The sequence below is a fragment of the Manis pentadactyla genome, chromosome X, assembly GCF_030020395.1.
Source record: "Manis pentadactyla isolate mManPen7 chromosome X, mManPen7.hap1, whole genome shotgun sequence".
NCBI lineage: Eukaryota > Metazoa > Chordata > Mammalia > Pholidota > Manidae > Manis > Manis pentadactyla.
The window spans coordinates 11,684,068-11,708,587 of NC_080038.1; the positions used below are offsets into that span (position 1 = coordinate 11,684,068).

The 24,520-nt window shown below is 41.7% G+C and overlaps 1 protein-coding gene across 1 annotated transcript in view; it reads right to left on the minus strand.

Moving 5' to 3' along the window:
* The window catches only part of CTPS2 (CTP synthase 2), a 119,450-nt gene that overhangs the window by 27,585 nt on the left and 67,345 nt on the right, over window positions 1-24,520 (minus strand). Inside the window, exons 15-16 of the mRNA XM_057495287.1 lie at window positions 4,854-4,909; window positions 1,303-1,399 (exon numbers count right to left, since the gene is read on the minus strand). Of these exons, the coding sequence (XP_057351270.1) occupies window positions 1,303-1,399; window positions 4,854-4,909 (153 nt within the window). The remainder of the gene's footprint in view (window positions 1-1,302; window positions 1,400-4,853; window positions 4,910-24,520) is intronic.

Here is a 24,520-nt window from a genome sequence, read left to right on the forward strand (position 1 = left end):
ACAGTGGCGAGGGTGAGAAGCCCTGGACAAACAAACTGATGACACCTCCACAGAAATAGTCAGGAGGAAGAACTAGTTTGCAGCACGCAGACATTTCATTTGAAGTAAGTTAAGTTGGAAGCACTAAGAGAATTACCCGACAAACAGGTCACGCAGGCACCTGAAAATGTTAGGTCAAGTTAGTTAAATGAAGTGCATGTGCATGGGTGTAGAACAGGGGTTGGCAAGCATTTCTGTAAAGGGCTAAGTAGTAAATAATGTCAGACTTTGGGAGCCATGTCTCTTTCCCATCTACCCATGACTGCCATTGTAGCATAAAAGCAGCCATAGACAATACACAAATGAACAACTGTGACAGTGCTCCAATAAAGCTTTATTTATAGGAACTAAAATTTCATATGACTTTCATGTGCCATAAAACTTGTAATTTTTTTTTTTTAGCCATTTAAAAAATGTAAAAGCCATTCTTAGCTCATGAGCTGCACAAAAACAGTCAGCAGGCTGAATCGGGTCTACAGGTGGTAGTTTGCCAACCCCTGGGCAAGAATGTCAATAGAAAGAGCTGGGATCAGCTGTAAGCACGGGCTTACCATGCCTCTGCAGCTGCGAATGAGAGTGCTGTCCTCTGTCTCATCAGTAATAGATGTATGGTTTGTGCCTTTGCTCCCCACAGGGTCCCAACCCAGACACAAACCACTTTTTTGGTGATCTTCCCCAACAGATGCTCAATCCCTTTGTGCTGTGTTTGGCCTTACTAAGAACCTCTCTGAGCACAGGGATTAGCATTCACAAGTTAAATGACTGGCTCACCCTTGACCATGGAGCACGCGCAATGGGGAAAAAACAGAATCCAGGTGGAAGGAGAGGCAGGTCCTACACATAACAGACGTCGACACCAGTCACCAGTAGTGAGGAGGGCTCTGCGCCATTCTTCCTCCAAGGAGGGAGGAACCAGAATCCTACTCAACAGTGGGCCGCCCACCTTTCCCAGAGCACCTACCTACAGGCCAGCCATAAGAAAAGCCCCAGAAAGGGGGCAGAGATGTAGGAGAACTGTACATCATTTTATGTTAGGTTCAGACCAATAAGCCCCAAAATGATATGCATTATAAGTGGTCTGTGTTTTCATGCACTTTATATTTGGTCATGTTATTTATACTTAGCTGCATATTTATTTCAAAGGAGAGAGGAAAAGCAAGCAAGCAAACACAATGGGTGTCAAGTTATATCTCCATATGTCCACAGGCAACAGAAAGACATTAGCTCACTGTAAAAATTTTCAAAAATGAAGAAACCACTTACTTGCCAGTTCAACGATTTCCAGCCTCTCCCCGCTGACATCCTCGCCTACACAATGTAAGTCACTCCACTCAAATTGGTTGAGCAGGCTAGGGTTCACCTAGAAAAACAAAAAAATTAAATGTCTTTGGACAGCAAAGTCATACAGACATGTCAGCTTCTGAAAATATCCTCCATCGACTGGGTGGGTTTTCCATTTCAGTGATGCTCTAACTAGTAGTTAATTTCTCTATTCAACCCCACAAAGCCTATTGTTAAACTCACAATGAACCTCAGAAATAGTCTAATCATAGCCCCTACATCTGGGAGGCCCACCTTCTATCACCCAAAGATGAGATTCAAAAAGTCAAACCGTGACACAGATATTCCGACTGGGAGCCTCTACGCTAGCTGTTTATAGCCATCCCCATGTTTACCTCTTCCCTTGAGTTTTATGTAATTAACTATCTCTCCCAAATCACAAACCCACTTGAGGACTGAAAGTATCTTATTTCCCTTGTGACTAACCCCAGTGCTTTCTTAACCTACAGTCACATAAAAGCTCTAAAGAGAAACTTGGAACAACCTTTTTTTTATTTTTAAGGTATGATTGATATACACTCTTAGGAAGGTTTCACATGAAAAAACAATGTGGTTACTACATTTACCCATATTATCGAGTCCCCCCCATACCCCAATGCAGTCACTGTCCATTAGTGCAGCAAGATGCCACAGATCCACTATGTGCCTTCTCTGGGTTACACTTTGGAACAACTTTTTTATAACTTAAAATATTGGCTACAGAAAACAGCAGTAGACTCATAGACACTGAGAAGTGACTGGTGGTTACCATGGGGGAGGGGCTGGGGCAGGTGGGTGGGTGGGGAGGGCGAGAGGAATAAAGGGGCACAAACATTCTCAATCATAATATAAGTTGGTCATGGGAACAGTAGTACAGCATGGAGAATATAGCCGTGATTCTGTAACATCTTCCTATGGTGACAGATAGTAACCGCACTAGTGGGGTGAGGATTTAATAACATGGGGAACTGGGTGACCACTATGCTGTATACCTGAAACCAATATAAGATTGTATATCAATGATACTTCAATAAAAAAAATATTGTTTACAGAGGACAACTTGACAATCTGGTTCACAGCCCCTTTTCTCACTTATCTCATTGCCAGCCCTTTCCCAAACATTTCGGCCTGTCATTCACAGAAAGCCCTTCCTCACATAAAAATCAAAGAGGGGCTCCACCTGTGTATCTCAATCTTAACCCCATATACTTTCATTTTATTTTTTAACACTAGGATAGTTCTCATAATTTGTCATTATTTTTCTTTTAAAGCTTTATTGAGATATAATTCACATATCATACAATGTACCCACTAAAAGTGTACAACTCAATGATTTTTAGTATATTCACAGAGGATTTCAACCATCCCTACAATCAATCCAAAAATATACCCTACACCTCTAACCATCATCCCCGATCCCCTCATCACTCCCACCCCTAACCCCTGCAGCCCTAGGCAACCACTAATACACATTTTGTCTCTTTAGATTTGCCTCTTCTGGTCATTTCATGTTAATGGAATCATGTAACATGTGGTCTTTTGTGACTGGCTTCTTTCACTTAGCATAATGTTTTCTAGGTTCCTTCATGTTATGTCATGTATCACTATTTCATTTCTTTTTATTGACAAATAATATTCCATTGTATGGACAGATGACAATTTATTTATCCATTCATACATTTTGGTTGCCTCTACTCTTTTTTGGCTATTATGAATAAAGCTGCTGTGACCATTTGTACATGTTGTGTGGACATATGTTTTCACTTGTCTTGGGTTCTATACCTAGGGATGGAATTATTGGGTCATATGGTAACTCTGTTTAGCCTTTTGAGGAACTGCCAGATGACTTTCCAAAGTGGCTTCACCATTTTACATCCCCTCCAACATTTGCTACTATCCATCTTTTGATGATAGCTGTTCTAGTGGCTAAGAAGTGGTATCTCTTTATTTTGATTTCCATTTCCCTGATGACAAAGGATGTTGGAACATTTTTTCATTTGGCTACTTGCCATTTGTATATCTTTTTTTGGAGAAATGTCTGTTCAGATCCTTTGCCATTATATATTATTGAGCTGCAAGAATTCTTTATATACTCTAGATACAAGTACCTTATCTGATATATGATTTATCTGTAACTATTTTATCTCTCTTATTTTTTGTCCTCTCTATTCAGAATGTAAGTGCCCTAACAAGGAGGGAGACTATGTGTGTCTTTCCCCCTTTCACCTCCAAGACACATCAGGTGCAAAATAGGTAGGTAGGAATGAATGGCCACACTGTCATGTGCATAGTGGTTCTTACACTTTCTAGGCAAAGCAACTCAATAGTTTTTGTCCCACTAGTTGGGCCAAAAGACCAGGTAAGACCAATATGGCCTATACTCAGCAAATTATGTTCCCTAATTGTAGTGACACTGTTCATAGATTACCCAGCATTGATTCTCACTGGTCCTCCCTCAAAACAGAACCCTGGGCTTGTTCTGGTATCTACTCCACCCCTGCATGACCCATGGGACTCTATCTCCCCCATTCTAGAAGTTGGTCCTAATTGGCCTAAGCCAAACATGATAAGTCCATCCTCATGGCAGATGGGTAATAGAAGAACCCATGTGTGCGCCTGGTTCTGCATTGCCCTAGCAAGGGTTACTAGTTCACAAGTAGGCAGGTAATCTAAATTGACCCAATCAGACTGAAGAAAAACTTCCTTGTCTAGGAGACATGCATGTTGCCTCAGTTCCTGCTGGCAGCCATCCTACAACTAGGAGGGAGACCAGCCTCTGGGCAAGGCAAACACACAGAAAAGGGTAGTACCAAGAGAGTCCCAGAATCACCAAGAGCCCTGATTGCACTATGTCTGGAGCCTGCCCAGCCTCTGGACTCCCTATCATGTGAGATAATAAATTTCCTTATCGCTTAGACTGGAGAATGAATAGCGAGCAGGGACTTCAATTCTTTGCAGCTGAAAGCATTATAATTGATACACAAATTAATCCTGCTATAAACAATCTGCATTTGGGGGAACCTATGCTTCTCATGGGACAATCTCAACAATAACTTCTCTAAAGCATGTGACACTAAGCCTCATGCTCAGTGTAGACTTCCAAAGAGGTTCACAAACCAGGAATCTATTACGTGATTTCCAGAGAGGCATTTGGTTCAAAGATGCAAGTTCCCTTTTCCCAAACCTGACAAAATAAAGCACAGGGGGTTAAGGATAAGGAAGATGACCTTATCTTGGTTTAGGAGACAGCAGTTAGGGTGACATAGAACCCTGATATGTCCCGTGTGCAGATACTTACAGGTTTTGCCTTTGAAAAGCCAAGAAGAGTACAGTCTCTCCATCTCCACCCACCTCCTCCAGGAAATTTGGCATGCCTCCCCAGGCCCTACGGATACCACCAGCTGGACACCTTTCCCAGAGGCCTCCACCTGTAATCGCTGGGTGCTTCGCACTAAGAATCTATACTCCACAGTAATTCAGTGTGAAACCCATACCTCATACCGATGTCTGTGTCTTTCTTCAATAAAAGGTACGTCACCATAAAGTTTCTCTGTAAAGACACAAGAGTGAAATTAACATCAGAGTAATCAGCTTTGGAAGCACATCCATGGCATATGTGTGAGGGAAGCCTCTTTGATCTATCCATTTATCACAGGGCTAAAATGGTCTAGACTCCAGACAGTCATCTAGACTTTCTTCTCATAGTACAGGACACGGACAGCTTCTTTGAAATCCTGCAGCAATTCAAGTAAGCCAGCACCATGAAGCCATCACTGCTGCATATGGCGAAGCCCGCTGTTACACAAGTCCGCCGTGGACCCCAGCACATGCGCTCTCCTTTTATTCATCTGCCTGCAGGACAGAGAACTGATAATGTCTGCACATCGCTTCATTTTACAAAAGAAGAAAACAAAACCAAAGGACTTGCCCCAAGCCCTGCCGCGCTGGCGGCACAGGCCGGTCTTGAGCCCACACCCTGCCCAGTGCCTTCTTCACTACACCAGCCACCTCTGTGTCCCCCTGTTCACGTTGGCTTACAGCCCACCTTAAAAATATGCCTATCCCTTGACTCTAAAATTCAACCTCTAAGAATTTATCCCAGAAAACAGAAACGAGGACAGAGGTCTAACCAGGAAGATGTGCACTGCTGTACTATTTAACAGCAAACACCTGGGTTTCAGGTAAGCATCAGACAGAGGACTGTTGGGTTAAATGAGAGCCCAGGTCGAGCACCAGTTCTTAACTGGGAGGGTGGGGCTGAGAATCATGCGGTAGTGGAGGGACTGTTTAAACAGGGCCACATCGCTGCCCGGGCTGCAGGCCAGGGTGGTACCTTGGGCGGACCAGTCTGGCGACAGGCACAGCAATTGGTAGGATGCCCAGCGTCAGGTGGACAGGAGTGGGATTTAATCACCAGACGCATCTCAAGAACAGGCACCCCTGGAGCAGGTGGGGCAGCAGGATGGCCCAAGCACCAGTGGGTCACAGCACTGCAGCAAGGCCATTCCCTCAGCACCGGCTCTCAGGAAGCAGACCCCCGGCACACAGCCGAGGGACAAGGAGGCCTACCAACAGTGCTGGAATACGTCGTCAAACTCCAGCGGAATCAGGAACGGTGCTCAGTTCAACAGGCAGGGTCATTAGACTCCCCAAGAGGTCATGAGGCTGCCAAACAGGATATCTCAACTGAGAGAGACCAAATGCCTCATGTCTCATTTAAGCTTTTGACTTGGGTAAAGAAACACAAATCAGTTGTATTCTCATTTGACTGTTCAGTTATCACGACTGATTTGCAATTCTGTCCATATAGCCTGAGCTGCCTGATGATATTAATGATTGTGAATATTTATGGTACATGTTTTAGGAAAAAAAACATGAAGAGTGAGGGCTAAGAGCTCCTCTGAGGACGGGGGATCATTCAAGACAGAGACTTTGTACTCAAGCCACTGGTTCATAAAAAAGAAAGGACGACAGAAAAGATTAGCACAATAATGGCCCAGCTGGAAAAAAATGGAAGCATATATATCAGCACGAAGTTACAAGAAAAAGCAGTTGAAAGATCTGGACCTAGCTTTGGGTGGATTCTGATACCCCCATAACTTCTGACTTTGTGATTAATCTTTTCCTCCGAAAATCCAAAATTTCTTTTCTGCTTCTTTCATTACAACAGATGACTTACAAATCTAGTAAGAGAGCGTGCCAATATTAACAGAGGTGGTGAGGAAAATGGCAAAACTCTCCAAATTTGGATATTAGGAATTGCACCTTCAAGTCCTGGGGTCTAGCAGGATATCCTGCAAACTTTTGAAACTGCATGGCCTACGCCTGCTGCCTGGCTTAAGGCAAACTTTGTGTTTGCTAAGATATGTCGGAGGTGACAGGAAGAGTGAGCAGGTATAGTGACTCTGGGGCCAGCCTGCAGGGCTTTAACTTCCACTACACCATTTCATGGACATGTGGCACAGGGAAATTACTTAACCTCTCTGCCTCATCTTCCTCCTCTGTAAAATGACCAGGTCTACTCCACAGGGCTGTTGTCAGGATTAAATAAATCAAATAGGTGAAGCTCTTAGAACAATAAATCAGTGAACTATGTGATTGCTCTTGTTATTTCCAGACTCTGAAATCCAAATAGAAAGCGTGGAAGCTAGAACATAAGCTCTGTAAGTTAACAGACCAGATGGGGACCTGTTCCCTCAATTCTTGAGACCAAGGTCTAGCATATAAGCAGGTACTCAATAAACACTCAATGAATGAAGCATTCTCTCCCTCCCTCCCTCTATATATATAAATACACACACACACACACACACACACACACACACACACACACATATATGTAATACAGTATATGATGAAACATGTTTTTAGAACTTTGGAAATGTTGTTTTGTGCACTCAAATCTTTCCTGATCTATCAAGAATGAATTTACATGAGGGATATTATATTTAGTACACATGGTGTGGGGGGATCACGGGGAAAACAGTGTAAGTGTAGCCCAGAGAAGGCAAATAGTGGATCTGTAGCATCTTGCTGCACTGATGGGCAGTGACTGCAACGGGGTATGGGTGGGGACTTGATAATATGGGTGAATGCAGTAACCACATTGCTTTTTCATGTGAAACCTTCATAAGAGTGTGTATCAATCATACCTTAATAAAAAAATTAAAAATTAAAAAAGGGAATGAATTTGCAAAATTAATCCATTGCCATATCCATGAAAAAGAAAAAAACTAAAATTTCCTTTAAAACTGTATGTTGACCATCAGCTCAGAATGTTACCAGTCCAATTCTACTTGAAAATACCTTAAGAACAAACTAAAACTAAGAATGCTCATTCCGGGGCCCTGGCACAAGGTATTCTGACTTGGTTACTCTCAGGGGAGTGCCTAGGCACGTGGGTTTTTCCAAAGCCCCATGAGTAACTCCTTGTGCATTCCTGGCTAGGCACCACTGATCCACACTGTCACCAAAGTACTGTAGGAGGATAATCAAGGACAAGGTGAGATGCTAGATTCTGCTGAATGTAGAATATATATAGTTGGTGGGCAAGAAGACCTAGGGGTAGATTTACCATGTTCTTAGGAGCAGTTCTCTGGATGGATTTTTTGAGCACAAATGCCACACAATGATCCCAGACACAGGAGGAATCCTCAACAAAATGACAGTCTTCCTTTCTATCCTGCCTTTTTGGAGACAAATAAAATGCAACAGAGATTAACTAACTGCACTTAGGCTTAATGTTCGCTTAAGAAGCAAGTGTCAGCAAAGCTTTAGAGAAAGACAACTAATAGAAGTCTTAAGACCTAAAATACTCCCAGTATGGGGAGCAAGACACCAATAATGTGTATTATCAGAAACAAAAACACTTTGCCAAGTACACCATCCCCTCCTCCAATTTGCTACCAGGTAGATTCTGTCTCATACATAATCTATTTTTAACCCATCAGTGGTCCTGCCCACACCCACTCTCATGTTGGTGATCCTAGCAAGTGAAACTGATTTCTTTTTCTCTCCTTTCAGAGCCAAAATTTTCCCCCACCAAAAGCTATATAAGCTAGAAGTTGGAAGCAACCCAAATGTCCATGGACAGATGAACAGCTGGATAAAGAAAAAGTGGTCCATCCCTACAGTGGAACATTATTCAGCCTTAAACAGGAAGGTGACCCTGACACCTGCCACAACTTGGACAGACCTTGCGGGCATTACACCGACTGAAATAAGGCAGTCATAAGGAGACAAATACTGTATACTGAGAGCAGTCAGACTCATAGAGACAGAAAGAATGGTGGTGGCGGGGGCTGCGGAGGGGACTGGGGAGTTGTTTCACAGGGACAGAGCTGCAGGTTTGAAAGATGAGAAAGTTCTGGAGATAAGTTGCACAGCAGTGTGAACATACTCAGCACCACTGAACTGTCCACTTCAAAAGGAATATAATGATAAACTTTATGTTATGTGTATCATACCACAATTTTAAAAATTTTAATTAAAAGTTTACAGCCCCATTCTTGCCTCCACCACTCCCTCCACTCCCCCTTCCTCTCACTCACCCCTTATCCAAACCCCTGTCCCCACCCTTTGCAACCTGGCTTTCCTGCCTGCTACCTTACAGAGCTGCTCTCTAAAACCCAGAGATCTGTCTTCAGCCAAGACCTGAGGTACGCCCCTTCCCCCGGGGCCTCTGCTCCTCTGCCCCCTTCACCAGCTCTCCATCCTCACCTGCCCATACCTGCCCAAGACTGTCCCCTCCCTTCTCCCACGTTCACGCCCCTGGAAGCTGGGACTCCCATTCTATACCTTATGCCTTAGCTCTCACCTGGACTCCACATTTTCTATTTCCAGGGGCTAGAAGAACTCACCCATAGCATGTACGAAAGGTAAAATCACTACCAGACAGGCTTCACTACCTGTTTTCTCTTGACAGAACTGCTTCGCTTTTGCACAGACATCCTTTAACTGCTGCACCACTGCCTTAATTTAACTCACTTTTAAAACTGCCCGGAACTGTGCCCTGTGCTAATTAGGCATTATAGGATCTATATATGTGCAAAGATTTGCTGGTGTTTGTCTAATTAAGAGAACTTGAGAGGCTGCTCAGGGTGCAGATACTTGGTGTATTTGCCATCGTGTTGGCAGACACACAATGTTTAAAAACTTTAAGTAAGTTGACAGCATTTAAAAATCAGGAGATTTCTTGTAACATTCTGTATGTCCAGGTTCTCTTGACAACTTAGAAGACTGGCAACAGTTAATCCTCAGTTCTCCATCCAACTATCAGCTATAGCAGTTACTCCTTTTATGGATCAAGTGCTTGCCAACTTGCCCCAGTCCCCACCACTCCCAATTGCCTCTCTGAGGCCCAGTGTAGCTGTCACTGATAGTTGAGCATAAGCTGTGGCATTTCTTACACATGGCTGTTTGATCTGTTTGCATTCCCTACCAGGTCCTACTGGCCCAGCTGCTCAGTCCAATGTTGATTCAGTACTGTGTCCCTCCTCAAGCCATGCACGCATGTAGTTCATGCAGTTTCAGACTGGCTCTTAGAAGCCAAGGGTGGAGTCTTCAATTTCTGCATCCCCTGCTCTCCTCCCACAAGGTACTCCTCCCGAAATCTGCAGAACCCTGCTTTGGGACTTTCAGCTCTGGGAGCTATTTGAGTTTTTCTGTCCCCTCTTTGATTAACATCTAGCCATTCAGTATAGTGAGGCGGTCAGAAGTTCAGGCCTGAAATCAGCTCAGTGACTTTCTAACAAGTGAGTTAACCTTGCTAAGCTTGCAAAATTCATCTGGGTCCTAGGGGTGTTGAGAGGAAAACTGAAATGAGACACATAACCTCTTAATTCCTGGAGTTTAGAAAATGCACGGGCAGGGCCAGCCACAATGTTTCTCCTTTATAAGTCATTCCTTAAATTTTTATAAGCATCTTATTTAGGTAGCTAGACTCTTCCCCTTTCCCTAATTTTGTATTTCATGATCTGCTTCTATCTCTAGTATAAAATGCCAATCCTTGCCTTTAACTCTACATTGCAATGTTACATTCTTTTTCATCGCTTCTCTCTCTCTCTTTTTTTCCTATTTAGTGTTCTTATCCCATTGTTTACATCTCTTTTCTCAGATTTTCTGTGTTCTCCTGTCAGCCCATATTAGCAGGTGGGAAGCAAGGAGACCAGAACCTGCAAGACAAAGAGGATGCCTGCCCCTCTCTGCAGGCTCACCTTCTCTCCTCCCACGACCCCATTCCTAATACCAGGTCACTAACTGATGTTTACCCAGAGCTTTGAGAGACTCATGGGTCGATACAACAAATCCTTCCCATTTATGATCCTAGCAACCGCACTTGAATAGTGCTTTTTCTGTACCAGGCACTGTTCTAAAGACCCACTCATGTAACTGACTTAAGCTTCACAAGAACCGTATGAGGCAGGAGCTAGGCTCACGTCCATTTCACAGACGCAGAAGCTGAGGCGCAGTGCGGGTAAGTAGCTACACAGCCGGTGACCTGCTGCTGGGGCTGGAGGGGCTGTGGTGGGGCAGCGTGGCTCCAGGGCCTGGGCTGTTAACCACTCCACTGGTTCCCATGGGTGAAGTGCTCAGGACAGCGCCAGTCCAGTAAGAGGGACATAAATACCATCTGTTGCTTTGATTGAAGCAGCTAAAACCCAGACCTGTGAGACATTTCAACAAATACACTTTCCTGAACGGTTTCCCCAGCAAAAGGCAAGAAGCAGCCGGGGAGAGAAGCACTCGACAGTGCGGACCATCCACGGGGAGGCAGGGAGGCTTGCCAGCGGCACCCTCCTCTCAGGGCGGGGAGGGGGCCGCCACGCTGTTTTCAAATTTGTCTCAGCACGACAAATTACCATGGCGTGGCCTTTCAGCATCCCGAAATCCCTGGTGACCTCTTTTAAACGGTTTGTAAATCACCTCATTAACCCAGCCCAGGCGGTTTGTGTGGCATGGCCTTTTTCTTAAACCTCTGAACAATCTAATTGCACCAGGAACTGGAAGCTGTTTTTCTCTATCCATGTTTGATAACAGATAAGAAAGCAAAAGCAATTTTTCTAGCAGGTGAAAATCTATTCCACCTTACCCCCATTTCTTTTAGTTCTTACAAATTTGAGCTTGAACCACCCTGCATTTCCAGCAACATGAATGTGACCCAGAGGATCCTTCACACTGGGACTCACTCAGTCCTTTCCTAATTGGCCTCCCGCCTCTGTTCTCTCAGAACAAAACCCTTTTATTCTTACATTAAAGCAAAACCAAGCATTTTAGTTAAGTTCTCCTCCTGATTCTGAGGAAATGCAGAGAAGGTCCCGGAAAGGAATTAAATCAATTTCCACCTGCTGTGGCCAGCCGGCTTCCCTGGCCTCCAGCAGCCTAGATGCTACCACACTCCCTACCGGCTGACATCTACCTGCATCAAGTTTCACTGTCCCTGCGTAGTCTGGCCTGAGGACAAGGGTCAACTTCTCAGAACTCTGGCGGATAATCAGGAGGACCTGCTCTCCAGGTGTACACACCACACTGCAGGGGGCTCCTAACTGCATTCAGCAATCCATGCTGCATTCGCCACTGGACTGGACACCTTGGGAGGGCAAAATGGCACCACCTGCTTTTAAGGACCCCGCGGCCCAGCACAGTGCTCATGCAGTGGCCCTTTGCCTCCTACACCTCCCGTGCAGGGGGCCCCCTCTGCACCTCTCCACGCCTTTGTTCATATAGGCAAAGGCTCCCTGACCACGTGGGTGCTGGTTTGGAGGGCAGAGCTACGCAAAGTGCACATAGAATCTGGGACTGCTTTAAATTGGGTTTACTCCAGCATTCATTGTGGCTCAGGGTAGGCCACCCCAAGATATGCCACAGAGGCATATTATTTTGTATTAAAGCAGCCGATGCAAGAAGGGTACCTTGACTTTATCTCCCTGACTGCAGGAAATAAATCTCCCAAAGGAAGGGTGCCTGCCAGAGATAGGAATTCAGGGCTAAAGAAGCCTGTATTAACAAACCTTGTTACTTTTACAAATTTATGAGCCCAGCCTAAATTGTGTTTAAAATTCCTTACTAATTGAAGCTCCCAAACCTAAGTTTCTTTGTCCTGTCAAATCCTCACAGATTTGTTTCTTTGTCTAAAATGTATAAAAGCTGACTGCCCTGGCCATTTCTTTGAGTCTCAATTTTATTATTGGACCACTGTGTACATATAATTAAACTTTGTTTTGTCTCCTGTTAATCTGTCTCATGTCAGTTTAATTCTCAGACCAGCCAGAAGCACCTGGAAAGCAGAGGAAAATTTTTCCTCTCCAACAGTTTTACCAGGGCACGTACACACCAGATGGTGCAGTATTCAAACATGCTACTTGAACAGCCCAAAAACTTGTTCTTTCTCATAGGTGGCAATTGGGTTTCCAAACCACACTCAGCACAGACAGACAGGCTTCCTTTCCTGGATGTCTTAGCAGCATGCCTGGGACCTGACCAAGAAAAGCAAGCCTGGGGCCTGTAACATTTTGGAGACACCATCAAACAACCGCCATGCTCTGAATGAGCCCTGAACTTTGTCTGGTTCGCTTGGTACTTTACTAAGTTCACATCTCTCTCACTCATATGAGAGCCGCAAGCAAACGACAATGTTGATTTGGGGAGTCTAAAACCCTCTCATAACAAGGCTCCTCGGTGCTCTCCCCAGCCCCCTCACTTGAGCCTCACCTCCTGCATCTCTAGCCACACTGCATTCTGGATTTCTCACTTCAAAGCAGCCCATTTAACACTTAACTGCTCCATGCCGTTTCTCCCTGCTTTTCAAAAGTTATCTATCTACTGAATTGATCGACCAAACAATGGTGTCACTATAGAGGCAAGTCCTACCATCTATGTATCCAGATAAAATGCAGTTTTAAAAAATTCAGGTATACTTTACATGCAATGAAACAAAACAGATCTTAAGGGAGAGTGTTCCACGAGTTTAACAATCATAAAACGTGTGTTTTAAGAGTTACATGAAGACTGTCATGGTGGACTGGAAAGCCAGAGCCATGTGTTCTAGGAGAAGACTAGAAACTATGTGATAAGAGTGGCCAGGCCCTGTTCGGACCACCCACCAACTACTACTACTATTTCTTCACCTCTTAGCCATCTACTTCCTCAGCTCAAAAATACAGAGGTTGGATCAACTGGCTTCTGAAAGTCATCTAGACCTTATTCTGCCAGTAAACAGAATATTCAGGCAGGCAAGTGGACACGTGGGGAGATGTCCTTGACCCCTGCCCAGGAAAGTAAGCAGCCTAGCTGCCTCGGCCACACACTTCATTCAGTCTGTTTCTTTCCATTCAGACCAGGGTTCATGGCAGCCATGGTAATCCTGAGACAAAACAGGATTCCCTTTTTGCTCAGCCCTCAAGCTAAGAATGCTTTTCACATTTTCAAATGGCTGAAAAAGTCCAAAGAAGAATATTTCATAATGCATGAAAATGTCATACAATTCACATCTCAGTACCCATAAATAAAGGTTTATTGGAACACAGCTGTGCTCATTCATTTACCTACCTGTCTATGGCAGAGTTGAGTAGTTGCCTCAAAGAGCTTATGAAAGTTCCCCAAAGCCAAAAATATTTACTATCCAGCCTCTTATAGGAAAGCTTTACCAACCCCTGGTTTATATCATTTAGGTAAAAGACCTCGGCAGGTAGATATCTCCCTTCCCATGTTTAAATGCTAGTGGAGACTTGAGACAGCGGTGCCATATACACAACTAAATCACATTTGCTGGGGAAAAGCTTTCCACTTCGTAGCAATGAAAAGAAATGCAAAATAAAATATAATAAGAGGCCCTTTTTGGTTCTTGCTAACAGAGCAAGTAGAAAAATAAAAATACTAACAAAAAGACAAGAGAAAGCAAGAACATTAGAGTACAGTTAACGTCATTGTGAACTGGTTCACCTCTTCTTTCAAACAATCCAGCAGAATTATCAGTCATAAAAGTGTCCACACCCTTTGACCCAAAAGTCCAACTCCCAGAAATCTATCCTAAGGAAACAATCGAAAGAACATAAACACTGTGTCAAGATGTTTGCACCAGTGTTTTTTGAACCAAATGCCAGAGACAACCTGAATGTTTAACAATAGAAAGTAAATCACTAGATTGCAGTTCCTTAACTCAATTTCACATTATATGCCCAAATAATAAGACATGAAGACTAGATACATGATAGTTATGTGACTACAAAAGCTAAGCATGATAGATAGTTTGGAAAACACCTTCAAGGTGCAATTAATACTGAGGTGAAATGTTACTGAGATGCAGTTTAGAAAAATATCTTATTTCTAAAGACCCTTGAACCAGCTTTGACAATTCCCCACACACTGTCATTAGTCCTTTAATAAGACAAAGGCAACACACATATACAAAACACACGACAGGAGCGAGCTTCTGGGAACACATTCCCTACAGAGCAAATGATGACTGGTGTCCAAATCAATGATAACCATAACCTCCACTTCAGAAATCTCAACTTCAACTCATCAAGCTGTATATATTAAATGTGTATAACTCTTTGTATGTCAATCATACCTCAATAAAGTGGTTAAAAAAGAAAAAGAAAAAGAAAATTCATACTTCTCATAACCCACAGGGAAGTAACAGGTGACTAAGGAAAAGAGAAGAGTTCTTTGTGATAAATATAAAAATTAGAATCACTTTAGTAATCCAGCCATTGTGCCTATCAATATCTTTATGCTTTGGTCCTATATCAAAATACAGTACCCTCTTTTACTAAAAAATTCTGTTTTTCTGTGTTTCCATTTAATCCAGAGCCTTGCAATCACTGGCCTATAAATCAAATTTAAACAAAGAATGAATAGCATGAAAATGCTTTCCATCAAGTGATTACCAAAGAGGAGGGGTCGGGGAGGGAGGGTGGGGAGGGAGGGAGAAGGGGATTATGGGGTGCATTATTGGTGTGCGTGGTGTGTGTGGGGTCTGGGGGAAGACAGTGTAGCTCAGAGAAGACAAATGCTTTCCATCAAAACTATTAATTATTTTCATAGGAGTCTAAAACCCTCTCATAACAAGGCTCCTTAAATATATTTTGTCACCACCATTCTGCAGAAACATGCTGACTAGGGGGGAAAAGCCTACAAAATAAGTGGGTTGACTACAGAAAAAAAATCCTACAAAAAAAATATGCCAGCTTGGGGGACAAAAAAACAACAAAACACTATGGTGCTATTTGTTTTTATATTTTTATGACACTCAGTAGAGCCATGCACAGTGGTCGTATTCGTCTCTGTTCTCCAACACAGTGTTTTTTGGAGACCCATGGAAGACTTCCCACAGGTGGGAGGGACAGCCTTATGCCTCCCAGAGACCAGGGGTTCATATACTCATGGCCATTTCGCAAACCATGAAGCACAATTTAAATTCAAGGCAGGCATGGAAACAACCCAAGTGTCAATCAACTGATGAATGGATAAACAAAATGTGGTCTAGCCACACAATGGAATATTATTCAGCCATAAAAAGGAATGAACTGCTGATACATGCTATAATGTGCAATTACCTTGAAACATTATGCTAAATGAAAGAAGCGTAAAATACCACATACCACGTGGTTCCTTTTATATGAAATGTCCAGAATAGTCAAATCTATAGAAACAGTAGATTAACGGTTGGTTAGGGATGGTGGGAGATTGGTGAAAGCTGAAGGGAACAGGGTTTCTTTTTGAGGTGATAAAACTGATCAAAAATTGGCTGCAGTGAGAGTCGCACAGCTCTGGAATTCAATAAAAATCAGTGAACTCTACACTTTTTTTAAGGTATTATTAATATACACTCTTACAAAGGTTTCACATGAAAAAACAATGTGGTTACTACATTCACCCATGTTATCATGTCCCCCTCATACGCCATTACAGTCACTGCCGAGCAGTATAGTAAGATGCCACAGAGTCACTATTGGCCTTTTCTGTACTACACAGTCTTCCCCATGAAACCCCCACACCATGTGTGCCAATCCTAACACCCTTCAATCACTTTCTTCCTCTCTCCCTACCTGCCCTCCACCACCCCTCCCCTTTGGTAACAGCGAGTCCCTTCTTGGAGTCTGTCAGTCTGCTGCTGTTTCCTTCCTTCAGTTTTGCTTCATTTTTATACTCCACAAATGAGGGAAATCATTTTGTATTTGTCTTTCTCTGCCTGACTTATTTCACTGAGCATAATACCCTCTAGCTCCATTCATGTTGTTGCAAATGGTAGGATTTTTCTTCTTATGGCTAATACTATTCCATTGTGGATATGTACCACATCTTCTTTATCCATTCATCTACTGATGGACACTTAGGTTGCTTCCATTTCTTGGCTATTATAAATAGTGCTGCGATAAACATAGGGGTGCATATGTCTTTCTGAATCTGAGAAGTTGTTTTCTTTGGGTAAATTACTAGGAGTGGAGCTCTGGGTCAAATGGCATTTCTATTTTTAGTTTTTTGAGGAACCTCCATATTGCTTTCCACAATGGTTGAACTAGCTTACATTCCCACCAGCAGTGTAGGAGGGTTCCCCTTTCTCTGCATCCTCGCCACCACTTGTTCTTAGTCTATTCAATGCTGGCCATGCTAACGGGTGTGAGGTGATATCTCATTGTGGATTTTATTTGCATTTCCCTGATAATTAGTGATGTGGAGCATCTTTTCATGTACCTGTTGGCCATCTGAATTTCTTCTTTGGAGAATTGTCTGTTCATATCCTCTGCCCATTTCTTAATCGGGTTATTTGCTTTTTGGGTGTTGAGGCATGTGAGTATATTTTGGACACTAACCCCTTGTTCGATATGTTGTTTACAAATATGTTCTCCATACTGTAGGATGCCCTTTTGTTCTGTTCTTGCTGTCCTTTGCTGTACAGAAGCTTTTTAGTTTGATGTAGTCCCATGTGTTCATTTTTGCTTTTGTTTCCCTTGCTCAAGGAGATGCGTTCAGGAAAAAGTTGCTCATGTTTATATTCAGGAGATTTTTGCCTATGTTGTCTTCCAAGAGTTTTATGGTTTCATGACTTACATTCAGGTTTTTGATCCATTTCGAGTTTACTTTTGTGTATGGGGTTAAACGATAATCCAGTTTCATTCTCTTGCATGTGGCTGTCCAGTTTTGCCAACACCACTTGTTGAAGAGGCCGTCATGTCCCCCTTGTATGTCCATGGCTCCTTTATTGTATATTAATTGACCATATATGCTTAGGTTTATATCTGGGCTCTCTAGTGTGTTCCATTGGTCTATGGGTCTGTTCTTGTGCCAGTACCAAATTGTCTTGATTACTGTGGATTTGTAGTAGAGCTTGAAGACAGGGAGCATAATCCCCCCAGCTTCATTCTTCCTTCTCAGGATTGCTTTGGCTATTCGGAGTCTTTTGCAGTTCCATATGAACTTTAGGATGATTTTCTCCAGTTTGTTGAAGAATGCTCTTGGTATTTTAATAGGGATTGCACAGAATCTGTAGATGGCTTTAGGCAGGACAGTCATTTTGACAATATTAATTCTTCCTACCCAAGAATATGGGATGAATTTCCATTTACTAGTGTCCGTTTTAATTTCTGTCATGAGTGCCTTGTAGTTTTCAGGGTATAGGTCTTTCACTTCCTTGGTTAGGTTTATTCCTAGATATTTTATTCTTTTTGATGCAATTGTGAATAGAATTGTTTTCCTGATTTCTCTTTCTCCTAGTTCATCATTAGTGTATAGGAATGCAACAGATATCTGTGTATTAGTTTTATATCCTGCAATTTTGCTGAATTCAGATATTAGGTCTAGAAGTTTTGGAGTGGATTCTCCAGGGTTTTTTATGACAATATGATGTTATCTGCAAACAGGGACAGTTTAACTTCTTCCTTGCCAATCTGGATGCTTTTTATTTATTTGCGTTGTCTGATTGCCATGACTAGGACCTCCAGTACTATGTTCAATAAAAGTGGGGAGAGTGGGTGTCCTTGTCTTCTTCCCAATCTTAGAGGAAAAGCTTTCAGCTTCTTGCTGTGAAGTATGATGCTGGCTGTGGGTTTGTCGTATATGGCCTTCATTATGTTGAGGTACTTGCCGTCTATATCCATTTTGTTGAGAGTTTTTGTCATGAATGGATGTTGAATTTTGTCAAATGCTTTTTCAGCATCTATGGAAATGATCATGTGGTTTCTGTCCTTCTTTTTGTTGATGTGGTGGATGATGTTGATGGATTTTCTAATATTGTACCATCCTTAAATCCCTGGAATAAATCCTACTTATCATGGTGGATGATCTTTTTGATGTATTTTTGAATTTTGTTTGCTAATATTTTGTTGAGTATTTTTGCATCTATGTTCATCAGGGATATTGGTCTGTAATTTTCTTTTTTTGTGGCATCTTTGCCTGGTTTTGGTATGAGTGATGGTGGCTTCATAGAATGAGTCTGGAAGTATTCCCTCCTTTTTTTGGAAAACTTTAAGAAGAATGGGTATTATGTCTTCTCTAAATGTCTGATAAAATTCAGCAGTGAATCCATCTGGTATGAGGGTTTTGTTTTTGGGTAGTTTTTTGATTACCAATTCAATTTCGTTGCTATAATTGGTCTGATCATATTTTCTGTTTCTCTCTGGGTCAGCCTTGGAAGGTTGTGTTTTTCTGGAAAGTTGTCCATTTTTTCCAGGCTATCCAGTTTGTTAGCATATAATTTTTCATAGTATTCTCAATTATTTGTATTTCTGTGGTGTCCATAGTGATTTTTCCTTTCTCATTTTTAATTCTGTTTATGTGTGTAGACTCTCTATTCTTCTTGATAAGTCTGGCTAGGGGCTTATGTATTTTGTTTATTTTCTCAAAGAACCAGCTCCTGCTTTCATTGATTCTTTCTATTGTTTTATTCTTCTCAATTTTATTTATTTATGTTCTAATCTTTATTGTGTCCCTTCTTCTACTGACTTTGGGCATCATTTGTTCTTCTTTTTCTAGTTTCATTAATTGTGAGTTTAGAGTGTTCATATGGGATTGTTCTTTCCTGAGGTATGCCTGTATTGAAATATACTTCCCTCTTAGCAAGGCCTTTGCTGCGTCCCACAAGTTTTGCGGTGTTGAATTATTGTTGTCATTTGTTTCCATATATTGCTTGGTCTCTGTTTTTATTTGGTCATTGATCCATTGATTATTTAGGAGCATGTTGTTGAGCCTCCATGTGTTTGTGGGCTTTTTCATTTTCTTTGCATAATTTATTTCTAGTTTCATACCTTTGTGGTCTGAGAAGCTGGCTTGCACAATTTCAATCTTTTTGAATTTACTGAGGCTCTTTTTGTGGCCTAGTATATGATCTATTCTTGAAAATGTTCCATGTGCACTTGAGAAGAATGTGTATTCTGCTGCTTTCGAGTGTAGAATTCTATAGATGTCTGTTAGGTCCATCTGTTCTAATGCATTGTTCAGTGCCTCTGTCTCCTCACTTATTTTCTGTCTGGTTGATCTGTCCTTCAGAATGAGTGGAGTGTTGAAGTCTCCTAGAATGAATGCATTGCATTCTATTTCCCCTTTTAATTCTGTTAGTATTTGTTTTACATATATGGGTGCTCCTGTGTTGGGAGCATAGATATTTATAATGGTTATATCTTCTTGTTGGACTGACCCCTTTTTCATTATGTAATGTCCTTTTTTGTCTCTCATGACTTTGTTTAAAAGTCTATTTTGTCTGATACAAGCATTGCAATACCTGCTTTTTTCTCCCTATTAGTTGCATGAAATTTCTTTTTCCATCCCTTCACTTTTAGTCTGTGTATGTCTTTGGGTTTGAAGTGAGTCTCTTGTACGCAGCATATAGCTGGGGCTTGTTTTTTACATTCAGTGACTCTATGTCTTTTGATTGGTGTATTCAGACCATTTACATTTAGGGTGATTGTAGATAGCTATGTACTTATTGCCATTGAGGCTTTAATTCGTGGTTACCAAAGGTTCAAGGGTAACTTCCTTACTATCTAACAGTCTAAGTTAACTCACTTAGTATGCTATTACAAACACAATCTAAAGGTTCTTCTTTTTTTCCCTCCTTTCTTCCTCCTCCATTCTTTGTATATTAGGTATCATATTCTGTACTCTTCGTCTATCTCTTTTTATTACCTCTGGTGACATCTATTTAACTTTAGGAACACTTCCATCTATAGCAGTCCCTCCAAAATACACTGTAGAGATGGTTTGTGGGTGGTAAATTCTCTCAGGTTTTGCTTATCTGGAAATTGTTTAATCCCTCCTTCAAATTTAAATGATAATCTTGCCAGATAGAGTATTTTTAGTTCAAGGCCCATCTGCTTCATTGCATTAAATAGATCATGCCACTCCCTTCTGGCCTGTAAGGTTTCTGCTGAGAAGTCTGATGTTAGCCTGATGGGTTTTCCTTTGTAGGTGACCTTATTTCTCTCTCTGGCTGCTTTTAGTAGTCTGTTCTTATCCTTGATCTTTGCAATTTTAATTACTATATGTCTTGGTGTTGTCCTCCTTGGTTCACTTGTGTTGGGAGATCTGTGCACCTCCATGGCCTGAGAGACTATCTCCTTCCCCAGATTGGGGAAGTTTTCAGCAATTCCTTCCCCAAAGACACTTTCTATCCCTTTTTCTCTCTTCTTCTTCTTCTGGTACCCCTATAATGCGGATATTGTTCCATTTGGATTGGTCACACAGTTCTCTCAATATTCTTTCATTCCTAGAGATCCTTTTTTTTCTCTGTGCCTCAGCTTCTTTGTATTCCTCTTCTCTAGTTTCTATTTCATTTATTATCTCCTCCACCATATCCAGCCTGCTTTTAATACTCTCCATCGTGCTCTTCAACAATTGGATCTCTGACCTGAATTCATTCCTGAGTTCTTGGATATCTTTCCATACCTCCATTAGCATGTTGGTGATTTTTATTTTGAAATCTCTTTCAGGAAGATTGATTAGTTCAGTCTCACTTGACCGTTTTTCTGGTGTTGTTGTGATTTTGCTTTGGACCAGTTTCCTTTGACATTTCATATTTGTTTGTGGCGCCCTCTAGTGCCCAGAAGCTCTAGTCTCTGGAGCTGCTCAGCCCCTGGAGTGATGTCTGGGGTCGCAGGGGTGTGGTGCTGGTGCCTGGGGGGAGGAAAGAGTGTTTCCTGCTTCCTGGCTGCTATGCCTGTCTCCACTGTCAGAACCAGTGGGCTGAGCACACAGGCATAAGCCTCTATGCTTTGCATTTGTAGCTGCTGTAGGCGGAGTTTCCCTCTGGCTGGCCTAATGCCAGGGCAGGGACTGCCGGTTTGCGAGCCAGGTGTGGGCTGTCGAGAGGAAGGCACAGCAGGATGCATATCACAGAGGGGGACCTCAGAGCTGCATAGCCAGCCAAGGGGCTGGAGCGTCTGAATATTGTGAAAGTTTCCAACCGTGTTCTGTGAGGTTTATTCTTTTCTCCCGGTGTATGCAGTCTGGCGCAGTCTTCTTTCCTGTTGCTCTTTCAGGATTAGTTGTATTAATTATATTTTCTTATTATATGTGGTTTTAGATGGAGGTCTCTGTTTCAACTCTCATGCTGCCATCTTTAATCCCCTATCTGAATTGTACACTTTTAACAAAGGAATGCATGGTGTGCAAATTGTGTCTCAATAAAGCTGTTTAAAATTTTTTTTCAAGACAGGCAAAGGATATTAACTAAGCAACAACCTTTGCTGTTAAGATTCATAAAAATCATCAACACTACTTTTATGTCTAGTGTAAAGAAAAACAAATTTCCATAAAGACAGATCAAATTTTTAAATATATTGAACACAACGCTCCTTTTCAAAAGCTTCATATGATTATCACTGACTCTTTTATGGAAGATCTGACTGTAAAAGATTAGATTTCGCCATAACCATGCTTTATCACTTAGGCAATTATTTGGACAAAGTTTCAAAGTATTTGAAAATGTCTAACAGCCCAAGAATACCCATGCAGAGAAAAGATCCTAACATCCTTAAAGAAAAAAGTTCCTAACAGAAAATCTAAACAGACCAATTACCAGCAATGAAATTGAAGTGGTAATCAAAAAACTACCAAAGAACAAAACCCCCGGGCCAGATGGATTTACCTCGGAATTTTATCAGACATACAGAGAAGACATAATACCCATTCTCCTTAAAGTTTTCCAAAAAATACAGGAGGAGGGGATACTCCCAAACTCATTCTATGAAGCTAACATCACCCTAATACCAAAACCAGGCAAAGACCCCACCAAAAAAGAAAACTACAGACCAATATCCCTGATGAACATAGATGCAAAAATACTCAACAAAATATTAGCAAACCGAATTCAAAAATACATCAGAAGGATCATACACCATGACCAAGTGGGATTCATCCCAGGGATGCAAGGATGGTACAACATTCGAAAGTCCATCAACATCATCCACCACATCAACAAAAAGAAAGACAAAAACCACATGATCATCTCCATAGATGCTGAAAAAGCATTTGACAAAGTTCAACATCCATTCATGATAAAAACTCTCAGCAAAATGGGAATAGAGGGCAAGTACCTCAACATAATAAAGTCCATCTATGATAAACCCACAGCCAACATCATACTTAACAGCGAGAAGCTGAAAGCATTTCCTCTGAGATCAGGAACTAGACAGGGATGCCCACTCTCTCCACTGTTATTTAACATAGTACTGGAGGTCCTAGCCACGGCAATCAGACAAAACAAAGAAATACAAGGAATCCAGATTGGTAAAGAAGAAGTTAAACTGTCACTATTTGCAGATGACATGATACTGTACATAAAAAACCCTAAAGACTCCACCCCAAAACTACTAGAACTGATATTGGAATACAGCAAAGTTGCAGGATACAAAATCAACACACAGAAATCTGTGGCTTTCCTATATACTAACAATGAACCAATAGAAAGAGAAATCAGGAAAACAACTCCATTCACAATTGCATCAAAAAAAATAAAATACCTGGGAATAAACCTAACCAAAGAAGTGAAAGACTTATATTCTGAAAACTACAAGTCACTCTTAAGAGAAATTAAAGGGGACACTAACAGGTGGAAACTCATCCCATGCTCGTGGCTAGGAAGAATTAATATCATCAAAATGGCCATCTTGCCCAAAGCAATATACAGATTTGATGCAATCCCTATGAAACTACCAGCAACATTCTTCAATGAACTGGAACAAATAATTCAAAAATTCATATGGAAACACCAAAGACCCCAAATAGCCAAAGCAATCCTGAGAAAGAAGAATAAAGTAGGGGGGAATCTCACTCCCCAGCTTCAAGCTCTACTATAAAGCCATAGTAATCAAGACAATTTGGTACTGGCATAAGAAGAGAGCCTCAGACCAATGGAACAGATGAGAGAATCCAGACATTAACCCGAACATATATGGTCAATTAATATTTGATAAAGGAGCCATGGACATACAATGGCGAAATGACAGTCTCTTCAACAGATGGTGCTGGCAAAACTGGACAGCTACATATAGGAGAATGAAACTGGACCATTGTCTAACCCCATATACAAAAGTAAACTCAAAATGGATCAAAGACCTGAATGTAAGTCATGAAACCATTAAACTCTTGGAAGAAAACATAGGCAAAAACCTCTTAGACATAAACATGAGTGACCTCTTCTTGAACATATCTCCCCAGGCAAGGAAAACAACAGCAAAAATGAGTAAGTGGGACTATATTAAGCTGAAAAGCTTCTGTACAGCAAAAGACACCATCAATAGAACAAAAAGGATCCCTACAGTATGGGAGAATATATTTGAAAATGACACATCTGATAAAGGCTTGACGTCCAGAATATATAAAGAGCTCACACGCCTCAACAAACAAAAAACAAATAACCCAATTAAAAAATGGGCAGAGGAACTGAACAGACAGTTCTCCAAAAAAGAAATACAGATGGCCAACAGACACATGAAAAGATGCTCCACATCGCTAATTATCAGAGAAATGCAAATTAAAACTACAATGAGGTATCACCTCACACCAGTAAGGATGGCTGCCATCCAAAAGACAAACAACAACAAATGTTGGCGAGGCTGTGGAGAAAGGGGAACCCTCCTACACTGCTGGTGGGAATGTAAGTTAGTTCAACCATTGTGGAAAGCAGTATGGAGGTACATCAAAATGCTCAAAACAGACTTACCAT